General features: G+C 53.6%; 2 protein-coding genes and 1 long non-coding RNA gene across 5 annotated transcripts in view; 1 reads left to right on the top strand and 2 right to left on the bottom strand.

Annotated features, from left to right (window-relative positions):
• Positions 1 to 2,134, bottom strand: part of Misp (mitotic spindle positioning) — an 8,164-nt gene extending 6,030 nt beyond the window's left edge. Inside the window, exon 1 of the mRNA XM_031349515.1 lies at positions 2,075 to 2,134. The gene's annotated coding sequence lies outside the window, so the exon portion shown is untranslated. The remainder of the gene's footprint in view (positions 1 to 2,074) is intronic.
• A 1,822-nt stretch (positions 2,135 to 3,956) lies between these two features.
• Positions 3,957 to 24,836, bottom strand: part of Palm (paralemmin) — a 27,254-nt gene continuing 6,374 nt past the window's right edge. Inside the window, exons 2-9 of one of the 2 annotated variants that reach the window (XM_031349517.1) lie at positions 18,336 to 18,387; positions 17,913 to 17,993; positions 17,300 to 17,430; positions 15,193 to 15,322; positions 12,540 to 12,561; positions 10,242 to 10,298; positions 8,428 to 8,559; positions 3,957 to 5,820 (exon numbers count right to left, since the gene is read on the bottom strand). In XM_031349517.1, coding sequence (XP_031205377.1) covers positions 5,300 to 5,820; positions 8,428 to 8,559; positions 10,242 to 10,298; positions 12,540 to 12,561; positions 15,193 to 15,322; positions 17,300 to 17,430; positions 17,913 to 17,993; positions 18,336 to 18,387 — 1,126 coding nt within the window. In that variant the 3' untranslated portion in view covers positions 3,957 to 5,299. The remainder of the gene's footprint in view (positions 5,821 to 8,427; positions 8,560 to 10,241; positions 10,299 to 12,539; positions 12,562 to 15,192; positions 15,323 to 17,299; positions 17,431 to 17,912; positions 17,994 to 18,335; positions 18,388 to 24,836) is intronic. The other variant, XM_031349519.1, reaches the window with a different exon arrangement.
• LOC116075982 lies at positions 20,938 to 23,990 on the top strand. 2 transcript variants are annotated; one of them, XR_004112769.1, is made up of 5 exons: positions 20,938 to 21,287; positions 22,237 to 22,348; positions 22,593 to 22,834; positions 23,589 to 23,645; positions 23,780 to 23,990. It is a non-coding gene; the product is annotated as an uncharacterized LOC116075982 (long non-coding RNA). The 2 variants fall into 2 exon arrangements; XR_004112768.1 differs by lacking the exons at positions 20,938 to 21,287; positions 22,237 to 22,348 and having other exon boundaries at positions 22,385 to 22,834.

Genomic DNA, 24,836 nt, shown 5'->3' on the forward strand with positions numbered 1-24,836 from the left:
CCCTGACCACGCCCCCATCCCCTCACTGGGGGATTCTAGGCAGTGGCTCCACCCCTGACCATGCCCCCACCCCTCACTGGGAGATTGTAGGCAGTGGCTCCACCCATGGCCACGCCCCCATCCCCTCACTGGGGGATTCTAGGCAGTGGCTCCACCCCCTGATCATGCCCCCAGACCCTCACTGGGGGATTCTAGGCAGGGTCTCTACTCTTGAGCCCTGTCCCTATCCATTCTTCTTTGTATTTTGAAGCAGAGTATCTTAAGTGGCTGGGCTTTCCCAGCACTGCTAGCGGTGCTGTGAAAGGTGATCTTCCCCTTCCACAGTTCTCCTGAGAATGGGAGAATTTCGTTCTGTGTGGGTGGATATCCTAATGCACACAGCAAGTATTAATCAAGACTGGCTCAATGAGCCCTGCTGTTCCTGGGTGCTCAGTCACTGGCCTTCCAGCTGACTCCCATCATCCAGCCCAGAGCTGCTGTGTACCCATGTTTGCAGGCTGACTGATATGTATGTATACGGTATTTTATGGCCCTTGTCGGACAGTCAGACATGACCTCTGGAGAAAGGGCATCTTCCCTCCATAGGTGGGGTTCTCATTCTTCTCCAGTGATTCAGGTCATAGGGTGGAGTTCTGGGTCGGGATTCAAGGCCACTGGGCCCCTCTCTGATAAGGGCTTGGCTGACAAGACAACCTTGCCAAGGATCTATAAAACTGAGTTCTGGCCGGGCAGTGCTGGCGCACGCCTTTAATCCCAGCACTTAGGAGGCAGAGGCAGGTGGATTTCTGAGTTGGAGGCCAGCCTGGTCTACAGAGTGAGTTCCAGGACAGCCAGGGCTACACAGAGATACCCTGTCTCGAGAAAAAAAAAAAAAGTTCTGCTGGGTGTTGTGGCCCACTCCTTTATCCCCTAGTGGGATGCAGAGGCAGGAGGATCTCTGTGGGTTCTAGGCCAGCCAGGGCTACATGGGGAGATCCTGACTCCAAAAAACCAAAAACAGTAATAATAACGAAAACAATAAAACCTAACTCAGCTCTAGGTGCCTGCTGGCTGTAGATCTGATCACAGAAGTTCCACATCCAGCAGGGTCTCTGGGTCTCCTAAAGGGCCAGTCTGAAGAAGCCCTGTTGGCTACAAAGGGTCCCTTCAAGGTCTTCATCTCCCGACAAGGGTCGTTTGTTTGTTAGTCCTCCGTCCATCAATCACCTCAAACATTAATGTCCTTTTCAGGGCTCATGAGAACCAGGGAGAAGGGGCCAATTTTGTCTCTGCCCTGAAGGAACTTGGGCACAGACAATTGAAGCTGGAATTTCTCAGAGATGATGGAGTGCTTTCCAAAGCCCATGTCTCCTCAATTACTACTTCTTGGGGAAGGCCCCAAGAAGCCTGCTCTACCCAGCCACACCCTGGGGCTGTGACTCCCTATTGAAACTGGGTTTATGGTCCCTGTGGGTACACCTGCTTCCTCTGGTCTCCTACCCTCGGGGCAAAGTCTCTTTGGTGGGGCCACCACCTAGGAGGGTGGTGCCCTTAGGAGTCCTCTCTCCTGTCCCTTAGGGCCTTGTGGCCTACATAGCTGGCCCTGGAGAAAACTGTCAAGGCTTACCTCTGACCCTGGACCCTGGACCCTAGACAAGCCTGAGCCTGAACAGCCAGGCATGGCTCTGCTGGCTTCTTCAAATCGGGTCCTGAATCCATGGGGCCTCACAGATCTCTGCCCATGAGGGTGTCTTTGGTTCCAGCCTCTTTCTCAGTGAACTAGGATTTGGTGTTCTGGCATCTGGGTAAGAATGGAAGGAAGCCTTACCCACACCGGGCCCAGTGTTTCTTTTGGTTTAGCGGGTGACAGAGCAAATTCTGAGATCCAGGTGGACAACATGGGTCCCATCCAGGGCCAAGGGTGGTGTGAGGTACAAATGGGGACAGGGATTCCCTGTAGCTCCCTGTAGTGAGCCAACCCTGCCAGTAGGCGCACTGTAAACAGACCCCCTCCTCTGTGAGTGCCTCACCTTGCCCTGCTCCAGCCTCCCAGCGTGTCCCACCCCTCACCCTCCACCCCCCACCCCCGCCTCACCTGCCAGCTCCAGGTGTCCAGGCCACCACCGAGCCTCAGGCTCTGTCCTCTGCAGGAAAGGCCCCTGGGCTCCGCCCTGGACACATGTTGCCAAGGAGACGGAGGCCCCACCCAGGAGCAGGTGCGCCCCTCCTCTCCGTCCCCACCCGGACATGGGAAACAAAGTCCAAAGAAGACAGAAAAACGATACTTAGGCTGACGAGGGCGGGCTCTGTGCCCGCTGCAGGCTTTGGCCCTACGGAGCCGGAACTGAGCTTCTGTCTGGCTTCCCACCTTCCCCAGTCACGCTGATCGAGGAGGGGTGTACCCCCGAGGAACGAGGAGACTGAATCCCAAGCCTGGGATAGCTTGTGGGACCCCTTCGAATCTCTGTCTTTTCTTTCTTTTTTTCTTCCTTCCTTCCTTCCTCCCTCCCTCTCTCTCTCTTTTTTTTTTTCCCGAGACAGGGGTTCTCTGTGTAGCCCTGGCTGTCCTGGAACTCACTCTGTAGACCAGGCTGGCCTCGAACTCAGAAATCTTCCTGCCTCTGCCTCCCAAGTGCTGGAATTAAAGGCGTGTGCCACCACTGCCTGGCTGTCTCTTCTTTCAATCAATGCCCTCTTTGATCCAGGTAGACTGAAGGACAGATGTGCATGATGTTCCCAGAGACCACAGCAGGATTAGGAAACTTGGGGCCTAGATTTCAAATTGCTGCTCTCCATAAGGGGTATGTGGGGCTTCCAGCTGGATCCTGCCTGACCCTCTGACCCTAGCTTTCTTATCCAGGAAATGGGAGTTCTCCCTGTCACATTCACAGAAAAGTTCATATGAAATAATGATGCCTTCAGAAACACCCAGCAAAGCCAGGTACAGAGAAAGAGGCCTGCATCCCTGCACTCAGGAGGCTGAGGCAGTGGGATTGCTATTAGTTTGAGGTCAACTTTGGCTACAGAGTGAGACCTCTCTCAAAAACTCAAAAGTAAATAGGTAAAATGCCCATGAGCATTGGTCGGACAGGTCAGGTGCAACCCCCCATGCCCTCTGGGTTCCGAGTATTGTGCTGGGGTTCCTGACCTCCCCTGGGCTGGCTTGTGGGCATCCTCTGAATCTCTGTCTTTCCCTTCAGTCAGCGGTCCCCCAGTTGGACTCCAGGGGTCCTTAACAGACGTGGTGCCCCTCACCTACCACCGAGGAGACAGTCAAAGCCAGGTTGAGGTAGCCACTCTTCCCAGAGACCCTTCAGTTCCCGGGAGCATAGCCAGTCCCTCAGGTCCGCGGGATTTGAATTAGTGACTCTCTCCCTACATCATAGGCACCCCACCATACCAATCACCTTTCACAGGGAAACAGGGTCCTGAAAGGGCCTCCAACTGGGCCCACACACCTGATGTCTCAGTCCTCAGAAAACTGATGCTAGAAGATTACTGCGAGTTTGAGTTATAGACTTTCTTTCTCAAGTCTGGAATACTCAGAGTGTTGGGAACACAGGACTCCTAGACAGCTATTTTATACAGTTAGGGAAACTGGGGCCAAAGGAGAAACACGTCTCTAAAACCGCAGAGAAAGAAAGAGGGGGCCTCCTCTACTCTGCAGACCCTAGCTCAGAACTTGTGGGGTATCTGTGAGGATCTCTCTACTCCCAACATCACAGCCCAAGGACACGGGTGTGGCAGATGTGGCCCTTGTGGTAGCTGGCCACAGTGGTCCCTTACCTGTCCAGGTGCAGCAGAGTCCTGGAGAAAATGCCCAGTGAGGAGCTCACCTTGAGGGCTGCAGTGGCCGCAGGGGAGAAGTTTCTCTTGAGCCCGCAGGGCCTGGCCTTTTTATGGTTCCACCACCAGGAGGCCGCACCCCTTCCCGCCCAAGTGAAACCCAAGAACTTCAGCAACCTGGCTCTGCACACTTTTTTTTTTTTTTTTTTTAATTTGTTTCTCTGGGAAAGTCAAGAACATGGGGGTGAAGGGTGGGGCCTCGTCACACGTCAAAAGCAGAAGGGGGCAGCAAGGGCACTTCAGCCGAGGCTTAGGGCTTGAGGAACTCAGGCAGAGTCAAAGGAGGAGGAAGAGGAGGGGCACCATGACCACGGCCATGGCTCACCCTCAGGAAAGAGCGCCTCTCCTCCACGCCACGGGAAGGACAGACAGAACACAGACCCCGTGGCCTCTGCTTGAGCCCCTACTGTAGCTGCAGGTAGTGACGGGGCCCCACAGGTGGCCCTGCACCCTGCTGTACACCAGGCTGGGATCCCAAGGAAAGGGACCTAGACTGGGCGTGGTCCTTTGAAGCTGAGTCAGTGCCTGTGTACAGGGTTGTGCCTCTGGGGACCAAAGTGGCTACTGCTGCCTGCCCAAAGGTTGGTGACCCCCTGCCAGGCTCCCGTCAAGCCAGGTGGCAGATGGGGGGGGTTCCCTTACTCCCACTCAAGGTGTGTGGAGCAGCCTAAGCCTGCCTGGAGATGCTAGGCTTTGCTACGCTGGCAGACATACCCACTGACTTCTGGAGTATGGGGGTACGTGAGAAACCCAGGACCCTGGTCCAAGCCAACTAGAGAAGAGGGCAGAGGTGACCCCAAAGGTCCAAAATTAGCACCAGGAAGAAGGGCCCAGTGTGTGCGTGGTGGGGGTAGGGGTGGGGACTCAGGACAGGGAGTGCCTTAGCTGACCAACAATGACTCCATCTTGTGGGTGATTGTTCCCGGTGAAGGGCTTCTCCTGATTTGAGCTCCGCTAGGTACTGGAGGGAATCCACAGGTGCTCGTCCTCCACCCCAGGACTTCAAGACTTTGAGTCCCCTAAGACGTGTGGCCTCACCCCACCTGCTGGCGCCTTGGCCAGGGAGACCCTTTCTGGTCCCCTCAGAGACTCCCCAAAAGTAACAATAAGGCACAGACAGGCTGGCCTGGGGCGGCAAGGGGACACCGGGCTGGGACCTCGGTGGGCGTAAGCCGCCTGTGTAAACCTGCTGTGACATGGACTGGGAGGGGGATCCCCGTTCTTAGGGGGGCTGATATGGGTTGGCCTGTCTCTCACCAAGGGATGACCCACGGCTCAGAGGTTTGGGGTGAGTGTAGAGTGTAGTGACGGGCAGAGCACCCCCCACCCGCAACTCGAGGTGCATAGGGACCACACACGTGTCTGGGGCCTGTGAGGCGGAGGGTGAGGGTGGGCAGGCGCCAGGGAGGGCCGGGCTGCTGGGTTTGAGTGTGGAGCACAGGATGGGGACCGGGGACTGGGGTGCCCCGACAGCTCACATGACAGAACAACATCTACAGCGAGGCTTCTTCATGTCAAGATCCTGGGTGTCGCTGGGTGTGGTCGTGGTCCCCGCCTGGATCTCCTCCTTGGAGGCTGGGAGCTCAGCCGCGCTGCCATTGAGAGGCGCGGGCTCCCTGGGCGTGGCCGCGTCTTCGATCACCACCAGTTCGGCCTTGATGGTGTCCTGCAGGCCCAGCACCTTCTTGGTCTCTGCTTCATCTTCCACATTCTGATAACCCATGAAGACCATGGTGACCGGGGGCTCCTGACCGGGCTGGATGCCTGGTGGGCCTGACGTGGCCTCTCCTGGTTGAGCCTCAACTCCTGTGATCTCCCTTCTGGATGGCGTGGTCCTGGTGACATCCTCTGCGAGTCCCCGAGGCTCCGCTGGCCCAGCTGTGGACCCTGCCTCGCTCAGTGTGACCTCATCGGCCTTGTGAATGAGTTCATCCACCTCAGAAGAACTTAGAGGCTGGATTCCGTTCTCGGCGATGCCGTCCACGGCGTGGACCACTGCGTGGGGACACACAGAGAGTGTTAGCAGGGCGGTGCTGGGACAGAGCTGAGCGGCTGAGGCAGGCACCTACCTTGACAGCCAGCTCCTGTGGTACACATCTGTCATTCCAGTGCCCAAGGAGACCGAGATAGGATGCCTGACACGCTCTCCAGTCCCTGCGTCCTGGGTGCTGGGACAACAGGTATGCACTATCAGGCCTGGCTGTCACTTTCTGAGTTATGGGGGACTAAATAAGGACAATGCCTCCTCACGGAGGGGAACAGCTGTCTACAGCCCCAGAGCACACCTGAACCTCAGCTTTGCAAATTCCTCTGGGATCCTAGACTGCAGGGGACACAGACAGGGTGGTTCCCGGGATCCAATGAAGGGTCAGGGCTGCCACCCCCAGATGTCAGCTTCCCACCCCTGGAAGAGAGTCCCTGTGCCTGGCCTCTTGGTGACACTGGAGGTGTAGAAGGTGGGGTCAAATCTCTCCCATGAGTCTGGGCCCCTAAGATGAGAATCCAAGCCATCAGTCTCCACGGAAACAGATCTCCTGCTGTTACCAAGCAACCAGGGTCCAGTCTAGCTGGTTCTGAGTCCCCAGAGAGACTGTGCAGAGGTGGGTGGAATGGCCCAGGGTGGAGCCCTGTGGAGCCACTTTGGGAGTGGCTCAGTGCAATGGATATGAGCCTTGCTGTCCTTCACAGTCACATCCATTGGGGCCAGCGAGTCCCACGCCAGTTACACCCGCAATAAGGGATGTGTTCACACAGAAACATGCCCAGTACTAAAACAAACACAGCAGTCCTTCTGCACGCTCTGACACACACCATAGCACGGAGGGACCTTAAAGACACCATGTTTGCTCAGTGAGAAAACCAGACACAAAAGGCCACATAGTGGGGATCTCCATGATAGGAACTGTCTGAAACAGTGCACTCCTGAAACAGTGTGTGTGTGAGTGCGTGTATGTGTGTGTGTGTGTGTGTGTTCATTTGTGGGTGTAATGGGATGGGAGATAGTTCATCAGGGTGGGGGCTTCCTTTGGGGTAATGCAATGTTCTGAAAGTATATAAAATTACTATACACCAGGGACCAAACCTTATAAATCACAAACTGTAAAAAGGAGAATTAAATGGTATATATTTATTTCTTTAAATAAAGGACGGGGTGGGGACCAATTTGACTTTATGATTCCTGCTAAAAAATATCCCAGATTAGATGTATCTAGTTTCCTCAACATCACTTCCCCACAGATCAGTCCAGTAAACACTTATAAAACCAGCCAGGAAAGCTAGAAATACCAACTTAGAATCCCACAGGGGGTGAGATGGAGGTGGAGGCTTAGGGGTGGAGCCCTCATCAGGAATCCCCCAATGAGGGGCTGGGGGCGTGGTCAGGGTGGAGCCCCACCTAGAATCCCCCAGTGAGGGGCTAGGGGCATGGTCAGGGGTGGAGCCCTAATCTAGGATCCCCCAGTGAGGGGGCTGGGGGCGTGGTCAGGGGTGGAGCCCCGCCTAGAATCCCCCAGTGAGGGGCTGGGGGTATGGTCAGGGGTGGAGCTCTCATCTAGAATCCCCCAGTGGGGGGCTGGGAGCATGGTCAGGGGTGGAGCCCCGCCTAGAATCCCCCAGTGAGGGGCTGGGGGGTATGGTCAGGGGTGGAGTTCTCATCTAGAATCCCCCAGTGAGGGGCTGGGGGCGTGGTCAGGAGTGGAGCCCCGCCTAGAATCCCCCAGTGGGAGGCTGGGAGCATGGTCAGGAGTGGAGCCCCTGCTAAGAACTCCCAGTGAGGGATTGGGGAGTGGCTTAGTTGTTAGCCTTTGTCTAGCACTCTGGGGGCTCTGCCTTTTGTCCTCAGCATCACAGACACATAAAACTAGATCTCTTCTATACCAGCAATATCCCTCTACCTACACCATCCATCGATTTCGGGCCACAGTCCCTTCTCCCTTGCAGCTCAAAGCCCCTCCCCCTTTTTTAAAAATGTATTTATTATGTATACAGCATACTGCTTGCATGTATGCCTGCAGGCCAGAAGAGGACACTAGATCTCATCACACATGGTTATGAGCCACCATGTGGTTGCTGGGAATTGAACTCAGGATCTTTGGAAGAGCAGCCAGTGCTTTTGTTGTTGTTGTTGTTTGGTTTTTCGAGACAGGGTTTCATAGCCCTGGCTGTCCTGGAACTGACTCTGTAGACCAGGCTGGCCTTAAACTCAGAAATCCACCTGCCTCTGCCTTCCAAGTGCGGAGTAAAAGGCGTGCACCACCACTGCCCGGTGCTCTTAACCTCTGAACCATCTCTCCAGTCCCCACAGCCCTTCTTTCAGTGTCCACCTCTGCGCACCTCAGGGCCTTTGCACAAGCTGTGGCTCCCGCCAGGTGCTGTTTCCTTCTCTTGGCTATGCGACCGGGGGGCCTCTGAGAAGATCCCTCCTCACTTCAACTTTGAGTGGCAGACAAGAGTTTTACAATGGCTGAACCTGCCTCTATATTTCACCTCAGTGCTCAGCCCACAGCCCAGGTTCTGAAAGACTGACCAGGCCAGGAGACAGGGCTGGGTGGGGCAATCTTGGCTCTGCTGGGTGCCCTTGCAGCAGGCATGGGCTTCTCATACCTTTCGTTTCGTCCTCGTAGACTTTCACGCCCTGAGGGAGTGGGTCCCGGGGGAGCAATGTGGTGCTGGACAGCACCCTGGTCTCCCCGGTCACCTTGTCCTTCTCCACCGTGATCTCCACCGAGTACATGGCTGATACGAGAGGCATGGGGTTACCCCACGACCCATCTGCCCTCAGGTGCCCCCCGCCGGGCTGCGGCCAAGCCAGGGAAGAAAGGTAGCAGTAGGGCCAAGCAGAGATGGAAGTCACGCGGGGGACGCTGAGCACCCCTGCCAGATGCAGCCCTCCCCACTCCAGAGCCTTCCGTAGCTCTGGAGGACAAGGGTTCAAGTATGCATTCTGCTCAGAACCTGTAGCCCATGCTAATGTCCCACCCCAGGACCCCATGTCCTTCCATCTATGCCCACTGAGTCCTGCTGAGTCACCAGACTCTTCTGAACTCCCAGAGCTCTACCTGTCTCTGCCTCCTGCATGCTGGAATTAAAGGTGTGGCCGCCATGCCCAGTGAGATGAATTTTCACAGCAGCTGCCCAGGCACTGACCATGTTCCTCCCCAGAAACCTCTTCATGGTGCTCTGAGAGGTGCCAAACCCTAGTGGCCACATCAGCCCTCACACTGAATCGAGCTGAGTTCCCAGGACTTCATATCAGCCTGTTATCCATCCCCACTGGCTGGGCCCCTTCACGGTCACCTCCAGAAACATCTGGAACTTTCTACTGCTGACCCACACAGTACCCCACAACCCAGGCTGGGACCTGGCATGGCTCTCTGGCCCAGTGGTCTCTTCGGTCCTGATCTGTTCTCTGTGCAGCTACCAGAGGTCACTTGTAAGCACATGGCTGAGTGGGTATCCCTGCTCTTCCCAAGGCTGTCCTACAAGGCTCGAGGACCCTGAGAGCCACTTCCCATTGCCCTCTTTCCTTTTCCCAGCATGGTTAACTGAACAGCCCCTCGAACCTGCCAGAATACCAACTCCTCCTCTTTCACATCTGGCTTCATATGCGTTTGTTGAATGAATAACTGACTGTAAGTTAATTATTTGACTCTGTACCTCCATACCTACTTATAAGGCTGCCCGCTCCACTGGGCAGGATGTGTGAGCTCTCTACATGAACAGATGGGGGTGGGAACCACACCCGGTGTTACTACTGACAGCACCTTCTGAATTACGGAGTATCCCCTGGGCCTTCTGAGCTTGCACCTCGTTGAGAAATTCTAGGCCTCCTGCTGTTCTGCTTGCTCTGGGGTGCTCTAATAGAGTACTCATTGTTTGGTTTTTCGAGACAGGGTTTCTCTGTGTAGCCTTGGCTGTCCTGGAACTCACTCTGTAGACCAGGCTGGCCTTGAACTCAGAAATCCACCTGCCTCTGACTCCCAAGTGCTGGGACTAAAGGTGTGCGCCACCACCGACCCACCACCGCTTAGAGTACTCATTAACCCCTTGTTTTTCTAGGTTTTGGGTACAGAACATGTCAGGTCCTACGTGAGGTCAGTGTGATGCTGGAACCCCTGGAGCAGGCAGGCAGGATGTGATGCAAGCATGGTCAGGCATGTGGGAGCATGTTCAGCCTGTATGCCACCTCTGGGTCCCCAGGCTGAGGTTAGGGATGAAAGCCACGGGCACTGGGTTAGAGCCCCCATGCTGGGCCCATCTTCTCAGAGAAGCCTGGGCCAGTCACAGCAAAGCAAAGGGGCTCTGAGGTCACCAGACACCCCGCTAAGGGCAGCTCCAGGTGAACCTCTCACCCTGCAGGACTCAGACAGAGCCTCAGATGATAGCTAGACACAGGGTAGGGAGGCGGAGTCACTCACCTGCTTTCATCATTGTGGATCCCCCAGGACTCCGCACTGGTGTGGACATGCGATTCTCTGCATGGGGCAAAGGGTGGAGAAAGAGATGGAGTCAGAGACAAGAATGCAGGATCCCCCTCAAACATCTCTACAAGAGCATGAATCCAGACCCCAATATACCTGGTCCACAGACATGGCCAGATCTGCATATGGCCTAAACAACCAGAACACGGACTGGAACCCCAGACCCCCAACACATACACCTGGATCCCAGGCCCTCAACACTTACACCTGCACCCCCAGGACCACAACACACTGCATCTCAGACTGCCAACACATGCATCCACACCCGTAGATTTCCAACACATTCATCTGTACTTCAGACCCCAACACATGCAACTGCACCCCACCTTTAGACTCCCCCAACACTTTCTCCTATTCCCTGAGAGTCTCAATACACGAAACCGCGCCCTCAGACCCCCAACACGCCTGCACCTCAAATCCTTCAGACCTCTGACATCACCTGGGTTCCAGACGCCAACACAGCCACAGTCCTCCAGAGACCACAGCTACATCCTCCAGCACTGTGCACACCCAGGGCCCCTCACCCCACAGCTAGCCCAGCTCAGCCCCAGACTCCTCATTACTCAGCCCAAAATGACTTTCACAGAACCCCTGAGAGCCCTGCGTGGATTTTCTTTTAATTATTAATTTTTAATTCTACAGCGAGACTAAGGACACTCCCTATGAATAATTAACAGCAAATCAGGTCAGAGAGTCCTAGGGATCTATTGACAGCCATGCCAGCTGTACTGGGCAGAAACACACGCTCAAAAGTGATCTCAAAAAACAGAGCTGAGATGGGCATGGTGGCACTCAGGAGGCAGAGGCAGGCGTCTCTGAGTTCAAGGCCAACCTGGTCTACAGAGGGATAGCCAGGACTATGTAAAGACCTTTCCTCAAAAATAAATAAATAAAAATAAATAATAGGGCTGGGCTCAGACTCAGTGGGCAGAGCTTGCCTGGCACATAGGAATCCCTGGTCGCATCCCCAGCACTACAGAGACCAGCATACTGGCACTGTCAGCTCCAGTGATTGGGAGGTAGGGGCAGGAAGATCAGGACTTCAGGGTCATCCTCAGCCACAGTAAGTTTGAGGCTAGCCTGGGCTACATGAGACTTTTTTTGTTTGTTTTTGTTTTTCTTTTCTTTTTTTTTTTTTTGATTTTGTTTTGTTTTGACTGGCTGTCCTGGAACTCACTCTGTAGACCAGGCTGGCCTCGAACTCAGAAATCTGCCTGCCTCTGCCTCCCAAGTGCTGGGATTAAAGGTGTGCGCCACCACTACCTGGCAATCTGTCTCTCTCTCTTTTTTTAACATGTGTGTGAGATACTTATTCATGAGGGCATGTACACAAGTGTGCATGTGCACACAGAAGCCCAAAGTTGACACCCTGTGCCATTCTCTGGGGGGTATTTCTTTTTTATTTTTTTATTATTTATTTATTTATTTATTTTTAGAATTAGATTTTTTAAAGATTTATTTTATTTATTTTATGTGTATGAGTACACTGTAGCTGTACAAATGGCCATGAGCTATCATGTGTGTAGCTGGTGGGAATTGAACTCAGGACCTCTGCCGGCCCCGCTCCCTCTGGCTCTACTGGCTCTGGTGTAATTCACTTGTCTTCAGACACCAGAAGAGGGCGTTAGATCTTATTAAGGGTGGTTGTGAGCCACCATGTGGTTGCTGGGATCCAAACTCAGGACCTTTGGAAGAGCAGTCAGTGCTCTTACCCGCTGAGCCATCTCATCAGCCCTGCGGGGTATTTCTTAAGTGTATTATATTTGAGTTAGGTGTATGTGTGTGTGCACATGTATGCAAATGCTCATAGAATCAAGTCCCCTGGAGCTGGAGTAACAGTCGGTTGCGAGCTGCCTGACATGGGTGCTGGGAACTGCACTCAGGCCTCTGGAGGAGCATGTATGCCTGACCACTGAGCTACCTCCCAACCCTGCCTGTTTCTCACGTTGCCTGAAGCTTACTGATTAGGCTAAGCTGGCCTGTCAGCGAGTCCAGGTTCCTTCCCCTGTGGCTTCCTCAGCACTGGGATGGCATGGGTGACGTTTTACAGATGTTAAGCCAGAGGCCAGCCAGCTGAGCACTATGGCACAGAAAGTGGATGTGGACCTGCTGGTCAGGGCACTCCTCAACATGATCCATAAAGTGTGCTGACTGAGAGCGCTTCACCCTCACCCGCCATCCCACATCTCACCACCAGAGGGCGCCAGAGGCCGCATGTCCTGGCTGGAAGCTTACCTTTTGGGGTGCCCAGTGGAGTCTGTAAGAAAGAGGGAAAGGATTAGAACTGTGCACTCAGTCTCTTCCACAGCCCTAAGCTCCATTCTAGGCTGGAAAATGAGGCTGTCAGTCTGACAGCCTTGGAAGGCAGGATTAGCCTTTAGTGGGGTCTCCAGCAAAAGCTGTCAATTTGTGCTTGGAGAATTCCTGTTCAATCCTCAAAACTCAAATCCTCTGGGAAGTCTGCTCACACTCCTCATGACCCTGGGGGAAGGGTGGGCCTCCCAGTGCCCAGCGATTGCCTGAGAACTGGTCCCCTTCTCAGCTGACAGTGCTCATGAGCCAAGAGGCTGGGGCCAGCACTCAGATCGACATTTTGGTCTCCCCAAAACCAGGGTAGCATTCAACAGACAAGGGCTAGCCTAGCTCTCCCTAGCAGTAGCAGAGCACTTTTCCAGTATCCACAGCGCCTACAGATCTCCTGTCAGCTGTGTGGCCTGGAGTCAGACCCTTAACCTCTCTGGCCTTGGGTTTGGTCCTTCCTCCATCACAGGGAGGTGTTTAAAACTATTTATGGGCAGGTGTGGCATCTTAAACCTTTAATCCCAGAGCTCAGGAGGCAGAGGCAGCAGGATCCCAGTGGGTTTGAGGCTAACCTCATCTAAATAGTGAGATGCTGCCTCAAAAAAAAAAAACAAAAAAACAAAACTAAACACAAACCATATTGCTTATTATAATTATGACTGGAGAAGCGGGGTCCTGGCTAAGGATGGGGAAATTATTCCCACCAGAAAGGTATGTACACTGTGTTTATTTAGTTCATGGGCATGTACATGGGACATGTTGAATAACACACAGCATCAACAGGGCCGCGAGACAAGCAGCAGGGTCTGAGCTCTGGTCCCCGCACCCTTGCCTGCAAAACCCACACGGGAAGGCAGAGACAGGAGGATCCTCAGGACTGCTGAACAGGGTTAGCAGAAGAACTTGTCTCAAAAATGAAATAAAGAAGTTGGGTGAGGCTGGAGAGATGGCTCACAGCCTAAGAGCCCTGGCTGCTTCCACAGAGGACTCACAGACTCAGAGGGCAGCTCACAATCACCTGTAACTCCAGTTCCAGGGGGGGTCTGACGCTCCCTTTTGGCCATTGTGGTTACTGCACTCATGTGCACACACAGAGACACACATATAAACACATAATTTAAAATAAATCTTTTTTTTTTTTGAGACAGGGTTTCTCTGTGTAGCCCTGGCTGTCCTGGAACTCACTCTGTAGACCAGGCTGGCCTCAAACTCAGAAATCCACCTGCCTCTGCCTCCCAAGTGCTGGGATTAAAGGCCTGAGCCACCACTGCCTGGCTTTAAAAATAAATCCTTTAAAGTCAGGCATGGTGGTGTATGCCTTTAATCCAGAGGCAGAGGTAAAGATTATACGTAAGTACACTGTAGCTGTCTTCAGACATTCCAGAAGAGGGCACCAGATCTCATTATGGATGGCTGTGAGCCACCACGTGGTTGCTGGGATTTGAACTCAGGATCTTCAGAAGAGTAGTCGGTGCTCTTAACCGATGAGCCATCTATCTCTCCAGCCCCAATATTTCAAATAAATAATAATAATGTGGAGATCAACTGAGGCAGACACATCATGTCAACCTGTGTCCTCTGCACACATATGTACCTATGTGGTACACATAGATTTCACGTACACAGACCCACATATGAACACAGATGCATACGCACATGCACACCCACACATATACATAAAAAGCAGCATGAACAACTGGATGTGGCAGCACAGGCTTGATGATGTTGGTACAGGAAGGGCCTGAGTTCTATGCCAGCCCGAGCTAGCCTGTATACAGTGAGATTCCATCTCAAAAGATCCAAAACTTAGGTCAGCAAGATGGTGGCTCACGGGGCAAAGGTACTTGCCATCAAACCTGAAGACTCCAGTTCAATCTCTGGGACCCACATAAAGGTTGAAAAGGTAGAACTGACCGTAAGGGGTCCTCTGCCTGTGTAGTATGTGTACGTGCCCCGTAATAGTATAAATAAATAAGTAATTAAAAGTAAGAATACTTCAAGGCCAGCCTAGTGTACAGAGCAAGTTCTAGGCATCCAGGGCTACACAGAGAAATCCTGTCTCAAAAGACAAAAAAAGAAAAAAAAAAAGAATATTAGGTTAATTTTTTTTTATTAGGCTAAGATGTGGATCAGTAATTAGGGGTTGACTAACATGCCTCAGGTCCCAGGTTCAATACACAATACTCCCACCAAAAAAAAGAAAACAAGAAAGAAACTGAGAATTAAGCTGGGCAGTGGTGGCGCACCCCTTTAATCCCAGCACTTGGGAGGCAGAGGCAGGCGGATTTCTGAGTTCGAGGCCAGCCTGGTCTACAGAGTGAATTCCAGGACAGCCAGGGCTATACCCAGAGAGAAACCCTGTCTCGAAAAACCATTAAAAAAAAAAAAAAAAGCAAAGGAAAGTCTGAGGGTGGGGTCCACTAAGTCATCAGACTGTAGTCACCAACAGGCACAGAAGTTGCCTCCACATACAGGAAACTAAAGCTCAGAAAGGTCAAGCAACTCCTCTCAGGTTACACAGTCTCCGTTGCCATGCAGTGAGGAAGGGGTTGGTGCTGCTCGGACCACCTCTTCGGGAGTCTCTCACCTGCTGAGCGTTCACCAAGGTTTCAGACTTCTGCTCCTCCTTGACTGGGCTTGCAGACGGGGGCCGGCCTGGGCTGGGGGCAGCTGGGGCCGACTCTCCAAACTCCAGAACATCAATTTCTTTCTCGAGCCTGTGGAGGGTGAGAGGCACACACAGGGCTCTGCAAATTCAGTTTGTTTTTGTTTTTGTTTTTCTTTCCCCAAGACAGGATTTCTTTTTTATAGCCCTGGCTGTCCTAGTACTCACTAAGCAGACCAGGCTGGCCTTGACCTGAGAGATCCTCCGGCCTCCGCCTCCAGAGTGCTGGGGTGACAGGTGGGCCCCACAATGCTCAGCTCTAACTTAGTTTTCTGTCTTTCTTACATTTACTTATTACCACATAGTGTCTGTGTGTGTGCACACAGGCTACAGTGCAGGGACGGCACCACGTGAGTTCTGGGGATGGAACTCAGGCTGTCAAGCTCGGCAGCGAGCACTCTGCCCACTGAGCCGTCCCGCCCAGCCTACATTTTGGTGTTTTACCCTAAAGCCTTGCTGTGCAGCCCTGGTCAGCCTACGAGTCACTCAGGCTGCAAACAGCAGGGCTGAGATCCACCCAGGGCTGCGTCTGCTTCAAAGAAACTCCCTTCTGTTTTCCCACTCACAATTGACAGGAAGTGTTAGCATTGTAGGGACAATGAAAAAAATATGTGTCACTGTCACAAGCATCAGAAGACTTCAGTACAGACAACCCCCCCAAAAAACAACTAGGGCAGAGCCAGGCAACGGTAGTGTGCCCAATGCGAGGCCGGATGCTGTAAGAGGAAAGCAAGCCAGTCTTAGGTCAGTCTGAGCTATAGAGATCCTGGTTCAAAAATAACAAGGAAGAAAGAAAGAAAGAAAGAAAGAAAGAAAGAGAGAGAGAGAGAGAGAGGGAGGGAGGGAGGGAGGGAGAGAGGGAAAGGAAAGGAGGGAGGGAGGGAAGGAAGGAAAGAAAGAAGGAAGAAAGACGGGCTGGAGAGATGGCTCAGTGGTTAAGAGCACTGACTACTTTTCTAGAGGTCCTGAGTTCAATTCCCAGCAACCACATGGTGGCTCACAGCCATCTGTAATGGGATCTGATGCCCTCTTCTGGTGTGTCTGAAGATGGATACAGTGTACTCATATAAAGTAAAATAAATTAAAATATATATATACTTAAGAATTTTAAAAGATGGAGTCAGAGAGAGGGCTGTGGGCATGGTCAGGGTGGCACCCCTCTTTAGAATCCTCCAATGAGGGGCTGGGACCTGGTCAGTGTGAGCCTAGGCCTAGGCTGTGGGCATGGTCAGGGTGGCGCCCCTCTTTAGAACCCTCCAATGAGGGGCTAAGGACCTGGTCAGTGGAGAGCCTGGGCCTGGCTGAAGTCCTTAGTTCTACCAGCAAAGCAAAACCCAAAACAAAACCTCAGAAAACACCATGGGATCCCTGAGGGGTTCACAGGAAGGAAAACTGAAGCCCCTGAGGCCGTTGGTTGCGCTTAGCTTTCACAAGCAGAACCCCAGATGTTATCTTTAACGGCTCCACCTGGACAGGGAAATCCTGGTCAACCCCATAGGCAGGGCCTCGGGGCTCCTCATGGCCAGGCTGAAAGGACCCTCACATGGGGTCCTTTCCTTGCTTGCAGGCACTGTAGAAGTGAGTCATTTCCTGCTATGCTGACCTCTCTTCTCCAAGCCAGACCCCTACCAGCCCTGCCTGTCGGAAACACTTGTGTTTTGTTCCAGCCCCCCACGGGAAGGCTCTTCTCTCTGTCCTGTCCCCTCTACAGCTTCCTGTAAGTCCAGCTGCCTCTGTGGTCTCTATTAGAGCTCCAAAGGCCAGCGGGGTTGGCGCCAGGAAGCCCTCAGGGAGGCTGACGACGGTACCTCCCTTCCCTCGGGACTTCTGTGTGTCTGGGGCTCACACCTGCTCCTGTGTAGGGATGTCACAGAGCAGGAAGCCCAAGACGAGCTCTGCCTCACAGTCCACACTGGTTGTAGCTGGAGGCTAGGGTCCACACTGTGACACCTGCCCATTCCTGATGGGGGTCCCCAGAAGTGTCCTCAGACCCTGTCACCTGGACAGGCCCCCTTCCCCTAACGCTCACCTGGTGATGGACTCCTCCAGGCCCCGGGCTTTCTGTTCATCCTCCTGCATCTGCTTCCTCATGTCCTCATCGCCCTCTGAAGCCGAGGATGGTGTGCCCTCCAGCAGCCAGCGTTCCCGCAGTGCCTTGGACTAAGATGGCAGGGAAGGGACTCAGAACTGAGGTACAGTTATGGTTGGGTAGGTCAAGGTTAGAATTGGGACTGAGGTCAAGATCAGAGTTATGAATGGGGGTCATTGTCAGGGTTGAGGCCAGTCCGGATCAGGCTGGAGGTCATAACTGAGGTTACAGTGACCTTAGCCCCATCCCAAGGTCACACATGCCATTAGTACCACACAGGCCCCACACAGAACTTCACAGGCCCACCTGAGAGAAACAGTCCGCATAGGTCTGGGTCCATCTCAAAGACCCGGGGCTCAAATAGACCTGGAACCCAAAGTATCCCTCCAGGTCCCGCCCCAAGCCCCACCCTCATGCCCCTCCCACAGTCTCTACACAAGGCCACGCCCACAGGCCTGCCCATCGACCCTGCTCACAGGTTCCACACAACGCCATGCCCATAGGCCTTCCCACAGATCCCACCCAAGCCTCCCTCCCTTCACCACGACCCTACCTTCAGGTACTGTAGCTGTCTTCGGTCATCCTCCAGTTGTCTCCGCTTGCTCTCAATCTCTGCCTGCTTCCTACGCTTCTCCTATGGGTGCACACTAGGTCAAGACAGCCCAGGTCCCCAGGACCACAACCACCCCTGTGAACCGTACCCAACCCAGCCAGGCAACCCAGACATGGGAGCACTTGCAGACTGTGAACCTGGGTTGTGACAAACGCCGGTCTCAGTTTCCCCACCTGTCCCCCATGGAGACCAAAGGTCACATGAAAACAAGAGGGCCTCTATTTTCATTTCTGGGAACCCTAGATAACTCTCTGCTAGCTGCATCCAAGTTCTGAATGAAGCCTAGACTGTGCATCCAGAATCCTGAAGCCTCATCCGGCCCACCCTGCTCATGACCCCAGGACCAAAATGGGAGGAACTCACAGCGATGGCTTGAAGCCGCTCCTGCTGGGACGCAGTGTCTGTTGCCAGGACCCTGCAAATAGGAGACAAAGTCAGATCCTTTACTGTGTAGCCAATGCAGGACGTCCCCCTAGCCCTAGATTCCCTATCAAGTAGGCCCCTCCCTGGCTCTCTCAGTGGCTCTGCCTAGATACCTGGTTTGGATATAGGAAAAGGGGGCATTAGGTTTGGGCCACGAAGAATACAAAGGAGTTCAGCAGGCAGCAAAATTCAAGAGGGGTGTCACCTCTGAGGACAGACTAGAGGACATGTCAAAATGATCCCCAGGGACCTTCCCCTCAACCAAATCAGGCTTAGGGAGGATCGAGGGCCCTCGTCCCCCATCGACCACTTGACCCTGTAAAGTAAATGACGGAATGGTAGGATGTCAAAGCAGCCCAAGATCGCAGAGAGAGTGAGTTTTCCCCAGAACATGCAGCAAGGCGCCCGCAAAGCCAAGATCATCTCCACCTTGTTCTTGAGACAGCTGGCCAAAAGGGTTAGGCTCAGACACCACCCCCAGGCTCCCCCATGCCTTATCGCCATAGACTGAAATTACAGCCATGTTCAACACCCTTGGCCTGGAGTGAGGCTTCCCAGAACCCCTGCATAAGGCTTCTCTGTACCTCTCTGGGCCTCAGTTCCCCCATCTCTGCAACTCAGGAGCAGGAGACGCATCTACCTCTGAGCTGGCCTAGGATCAGGGACGAGGTCCTGCAGCCCCCACCGGTCAGTTGCCTCCACCCAGTCCATCCAGACAACCTGGAGCCAGCAACATCTCCCCACCCCCAATTCTTGGGTTTAGTTTCCTGACCTCACTAAGGCCTGTGAAGTGACCTGGCTCCCACGCCCTGACAGGTGACCCTGGACAGCTGCTCCCTTCCTGGCAGGAAGCACCTTCCCTTTCAGTACCTCCCTGGGGCCTGGTAGAGTGAGTCCACACTGATTTATCTATTTTAACAGGCCTGGGAATGGAATCCAGGGACTTTTACCTGATAAGCAGAGTCTCTACACCTGACCACGCCCCCAGCTCATCACTGAGGGATTCTAGGCGGGGACCCAATCTCTGACCACACCCCCAGCCCTAATTCTTACTCTGTGTGCGTGCACATTTGTACACACGTAGACATATAGGTGTGGAAGCAAGAGGCCGATCTTGGGTGTTATTCCTCAGTCACCACCTGGGTTGAGCTCCCAGATTAGCTTAGGCTGGCTAGCCACCTGTCGTCCACACCCCCATTACTGGGGTGACAAGCACAGGCCACCACACGGCCATACCTGGCTTTAACATGGGTGCTGGGGTTGAACTCAGGTCCTAGTGTATAGGCAACACTACCAACTGAAGAACAGTGCCCCTCATCTAACGAGGAGGGATAGGGTCTCATGGAGCTGCCCATGCTAGTCTGAAACGTGCAATCCTCCTGCCTCAGTCTTCTAAATCCTGAGTCACCTGGATTAGCTTCGGCTTTCCTCTCTCCCTTTTTTTCTAGTGAGGCTGGCTTCCACAGTGGGTTTCGAGAAAGGCTGGACCCAGCTTGGCTTTGAGGACCTTTCAGGATCCATGGGAGCAGTCTTCCTATGAGGCCCACTTCTTATTTCCTTACAGCCCCACATGTCCCTGCTCAAGCCAGGCTTTTACTGTCCCCTCCCACTTCTCTGCCTCCCAGCAACCTCTCTATATCCAACAGCCCAAACTACCTTCTCATGGCAATAATCAAACCCTGCCTCTCTCCGTCACTCACATCATCCCCGTGAGAAGCCCGGGTCTGGTGTGGCCCAATCCATATCTCCCTGCTTGTGTCCCGACCCTGTCTCTGGCCGTCCCACACCCAAGCCCCTCTTTGCACTTCCTGCGAGCGGTCTGCTGAGTTCTCTGAGTTCAAGGCGGAATGCAGTGTGCAGAGGGGCTAGACACAGAGAGGCTGCTGTGCAGACAGGTCACTCAGCACAGCCTCCTTTGTCCTTCTAGGAAGAGTGCCGAGGTGAGAAGTCCCACTCCACAGGCCAAGCCACCCAGGGCCCGAGTGGTGGTGCATTTACATCTCTAATCCCAGCACCCGGGAGGCAGCAGCCGGGTACTTAGTGAGTTCCCAGCCAGCTAGAGCTATACATAAGAGATTGTTTAAAAACCGAAAAGCTTAAAGACCCTTGGGAAAAATGGGCCACGCTGAACTACCCACCCAGTGTGCAATTTCCCCCACCAGAGTCAGGTGGTCACAGGCCGGACACAGGGACAGCTGTGTAGCCGGGTGAGACAACAAAGCCGTCAGTGTCCTCCGCTGGTCGGCCTGTCCCCAGTCCAGAGCCTGATGAAAGTCAGGCGGTCATAGCCAGCCGACATAGAGACAATGTTCTCAGTCGTCCCAAGAAGGCAACTTCCATCCCTCCGTCCCTTCCTTCTCCATATTGTTCCCGCGTGGTCACAAGGACAGGCGCGCAGCTGAGCCCTTCCAGTGCCCCCCCCCCGCACCACCCCCCCCAGCGCGCCACTGCCATGATGGATGGCGGGCCCGCGGGAGGCGGTCGCCCTGGCAACCTCGCTGTCCCCATGGCAACGCGAGGCCCCGAGTGTGGAGGTGGGGCCTGCGCTGAGCATCCACCCCCGGCCCAGTGCTGGGGGGCTGCGAGACTTCCACTAGCTTTGAGGGAGGCGGGGAGAGGGCGTTTTTCTCCTATTTTGGTTTTTGGTGTGCCCACGCATCTCCCTAGAAAGGGTCTGGACCAGGCAATGAAGGTTAAGAGGGAAGACATATGCAAATCATTAAGCCCAGATCACATCTAGAAGCCCAGCCTGTGCATTCAGCAAGAGAGATACTGAGGCAGGATAGTGAGTTCAAAGCCAGCCTGAAAGACTTGGTGAGACTCGGTATCAAAACACAGAGTGAAAAGAGACTTTGGGGCTGAGGTGGCGACTGTGGGAGCTGCTCCAAACATGTAAGAGGCCTGGGTCATCCCAGCACTCAGGAGGGTGGGGTTTGGGGAATGAGTCCAAGGTCATCCCTAGTTACAGAGTGAGCTTGGGGGCAGCCTGGGCTATGTGGGACTCTATCTCCAAAAAAATAAAAATAAGCGGGGCCATAGTGGCAAAAGCCTTTAATCCCAGCACTCCAGAGGCAGGCAAACCTCTGAGTTCTTTAGAAGCCAGCCTGGTCTACAGAGCGAGTCCTGAGACAGAGAAACATTGTCTCAAAAAACAAAACAAATGCTTTTATTTTCTATGTGTGTGTGCGCAAATAGAGCAGGGCTAGTGGCCGATGCCTGTCATCCCTGTGCTTGGGAAGCTAAGGAAGGTGACTTTCAGTAAACTTGAAGCCAGCCTGGGCTACATACACACTGAGAGAAACCCCCGTGGACTCGGGAAGGGGCTGGGAAACCCCAAATAGAGGCTGTATCTACAAAGGTCTTGCATAAGCATGGAGAAGCTGACGTTTCATTTTAGTGAGATGGGCGGCCCACTGCTGGCTGTGTGTCCCCAGACAAGTGACTTGTGGTCTCTGAGCCTATCCTGGTGCCTCTGGAGATGGGGACAGTGGGCACCACTCGGAGCACCCCATGCCCTCTCAGCCTGCCACTCAAGGAGTCGCACCTTCTGGGGATTATTTTCAGGCACCTAGTGGGGGATCTGGGCTTCTTGGCTGCTTTGTGTGGGCGGCTGAAGACCAGGAAGGGCCTCATCTCCCAGCTCCTGAGATAATTCAGCTCCAGATGAGATAATGGGAAGCCAGCGACAGCCCAGCCCAAGCCTTGGCTTCCAGTTTTGTTTTTGCAAGGCCCAGAGAGGTTATGCAACAGGCCCAAGGTCAATCAGCGGACAGGGCGGCCCTGGCAGGGATGGGGTGGGGGAGGGGCACGGGGGGTGTTGACCACGCTTCTCTTTCCACAGCCTGGGCAGCTCCAGTGTCCAGCAGGACAGCAATGAGAGGGATCAAGCTGGTCAGGCATGGAGCCCAGCGCCCAGAACATTCCTGCAGCTAAATGAAAGGAAAGTGCTGATGGTAACCTTGGCCCGGAGGGGAGGGGGTGGTGACGGGGAGGGTGGGGGAGGATGAGTGGGGACTCACAGGGCAGCCCTTCCCCCACTGAGGCCTTCAGCATGGGGCTGCCCGATCCACCTGTCTGGCGTCCCCTCTCTAGGAGTACCCTGTGTCTCCTGGGCTCTTAGTATTTGACAGCTTCAGACACCACCCCCCCAGGTGTGTTTCAGCTGACTCTAAACCCTAACCTAACCCTACCCCTCAGGCTGGCTTTCCCTTCTGCTCATCAGCTCCAGCCTTTCCATCCCCAAGCTAAGCTAGGCACAGCCTCTTCCCCCAGGGAGCCCTCCAGGGTTCCTAATATCCGGACCCAGCACTACATGTAGCCTCCCTCAGGCTGGAGGAAAGTCATCTCTCCGAGGGGAAGGCCCATGCCAGGGGAATGGAGGCTTTGGCCACCAACCTGTGATTGGATGAGAAGCTGGACCCTGCCCAGGATCCCCTCAGGTGAATGAAAACTCGGGCATATTCTAATGCAGAGATCAGTTTCCACAGATGCACCCCCCATAACACTTCCAGTAGCGATCCTCAAACATCTGGGGCCTGCTGTGTCCCCAGGACCTTGGTACTTGCCATTCTGCCACTTGGTGCAGTCTCCCCCAGATCTCCTCACCCAGGCAGGCCACCCTGGACGATCTTAATTCTCAGTCTCAAACACTTCTTAGCCTTAACCACCCCGACTCACGCACCACTTCATTATTTTTTGTATCCCATAACAAAAAGAGCGCGGGGTAGTGATGGTGCACACCCTTAATCCCAGCACTTGGAAGGCAGAGGCAGGAGGATTTCTGAGTTGGAGGCCAGCCTGGTCTACAGAGTGAGTTCCAGGACAGCCAGGGCTACACAGAGAAACCCTGTCTCAAAAAACAAAAAACCAAAAACCAAAACAACAACAAAAAGGCAAAAGGAAAATTACAAAAAGAGCACGGCCTACGTCACTTGCGACACAGAGCTACGGCAAAGCCACACAGTGTGGGACTCGATCCGGAGACTGGAGTGACTGCTGCCGGGTGGGCTTCGTTTTGGAGTAATAGGGTGTTCTAGAGCAGTGGTTCTCAACCTTCCTACTATTGTAACACTTTAACACGGTCCCTCATGTTGGGTGAGGGTTAGGTGACCCCAGCCATAAAATTATTGCTACTTCATAACTGTAATTTTATCACTAATTGCAATCGTCATGTGAATATCTGTGTTTTCCCAGGGTCTTAGGCGACTCCTGTGAGAGGCTGTGGGGTGGAGAACTGCGGCTGGAGGGCAGGTACAGGTTCTGTCGAATACACTGCATCAATATGTAGGCTAATGTCCCTTTGTGGGAAGTGGAAGGGATCAAGCCTCAACACAAAATGCATTTGATTCAGGTGTATACAGAAAGCCACCTTTTCTCTGCTGCAGGGTCCTGACCCTCCTGCCTGTGTCCCCATGCCTGCTTACTGTGGTACTGGGGATGGAGCCCAGGGTCATGTGATGCCAGGAGAGTGGCCTATCCAAGGAGCCTCAGCCCAGAAGTATTTCATGCTGCAGCATACTCAACCTGCTTCAGGAGGGACCGCCACAGGGCCAGGTGTAAAATGTTCCACTTAAAATGCAGTACACTTTCTTACGTTTTCTTGTGTGCCTGTGTGATCGTATATTCACCACGTGTGTACAGCTGCTAGCTGGCTGAGGCGCTGACTGGATCTGGTGGAACCAAGGCTGCAGGGAAATGAGCTACCTAAAGTCGGGGCTGGGAAACTGAACCCAGGTCCTCTGGAAGACCTTAACCCCTGAGCCATCCCTGCAGGACCCAAGTTTCTGATTGTAATCCTGCTTTGAGACACACCCTGGTTCCCTAGAACTCAGGAGGCTGAGGAGTTAGAGGATGTGCATGTGTGTGTCCCAGGCTAACCCATCTCAAGGAGGGTGGGGAGAAAAAGAGATTCAGATTTAGAGATTTTTTTAGACTTCCAGTCCAGAAGTTCAATTCATACTAAAAAACACTTTTAGGACCAAGGAGAGGGCTCAGTGGATAAAGGAGCTTGCTGTCAAGCCTGGCAACATGAGTTCGAGCCCCAGGACCCACAGAAAAGAGACCCTTGAAAACTGTCCTCTAACTTCTGCTCAAGGACTATGTCATGCATGCCATTCCACACACACAAATAAAATGTAACTAAAAAATGCTTTTAGGAAGCTGGGAGAAGGTTCTGTGATTAGAGCACTAGCTGCTCTAATCAGAGGACCCGGGGTTCGATTCTCACACCCACATGGCAATGCACAGTATGGGTAACTCCAGCCCTAGAGGATCCAATGTCATCTTCTGGCTTCTGGCACCAGCGTCACATGCATAGCACTCATGTACATGCACACACAGACACACACATACAGAGACACATACATAGACACAGACACACATACAGATATACACAGAGACACATACACAAACACATACACAGAGACACACACAAACACGCAC

This window comes from Mastomys coucha, unplaced genomic scaffold (assembly GCF_008632895.1).
Source record: "Mastomys coucha isolate ucsf_1 unplaced genomic scaffold, UCSF_Mcou_1 pScaffold4, whole genome shotgun sequence".
NCBI lineage: Eukaryota > Metazoa > Chordata > Mammalia > Rodentia > Muridae > Mastomys > Mastomys coucha.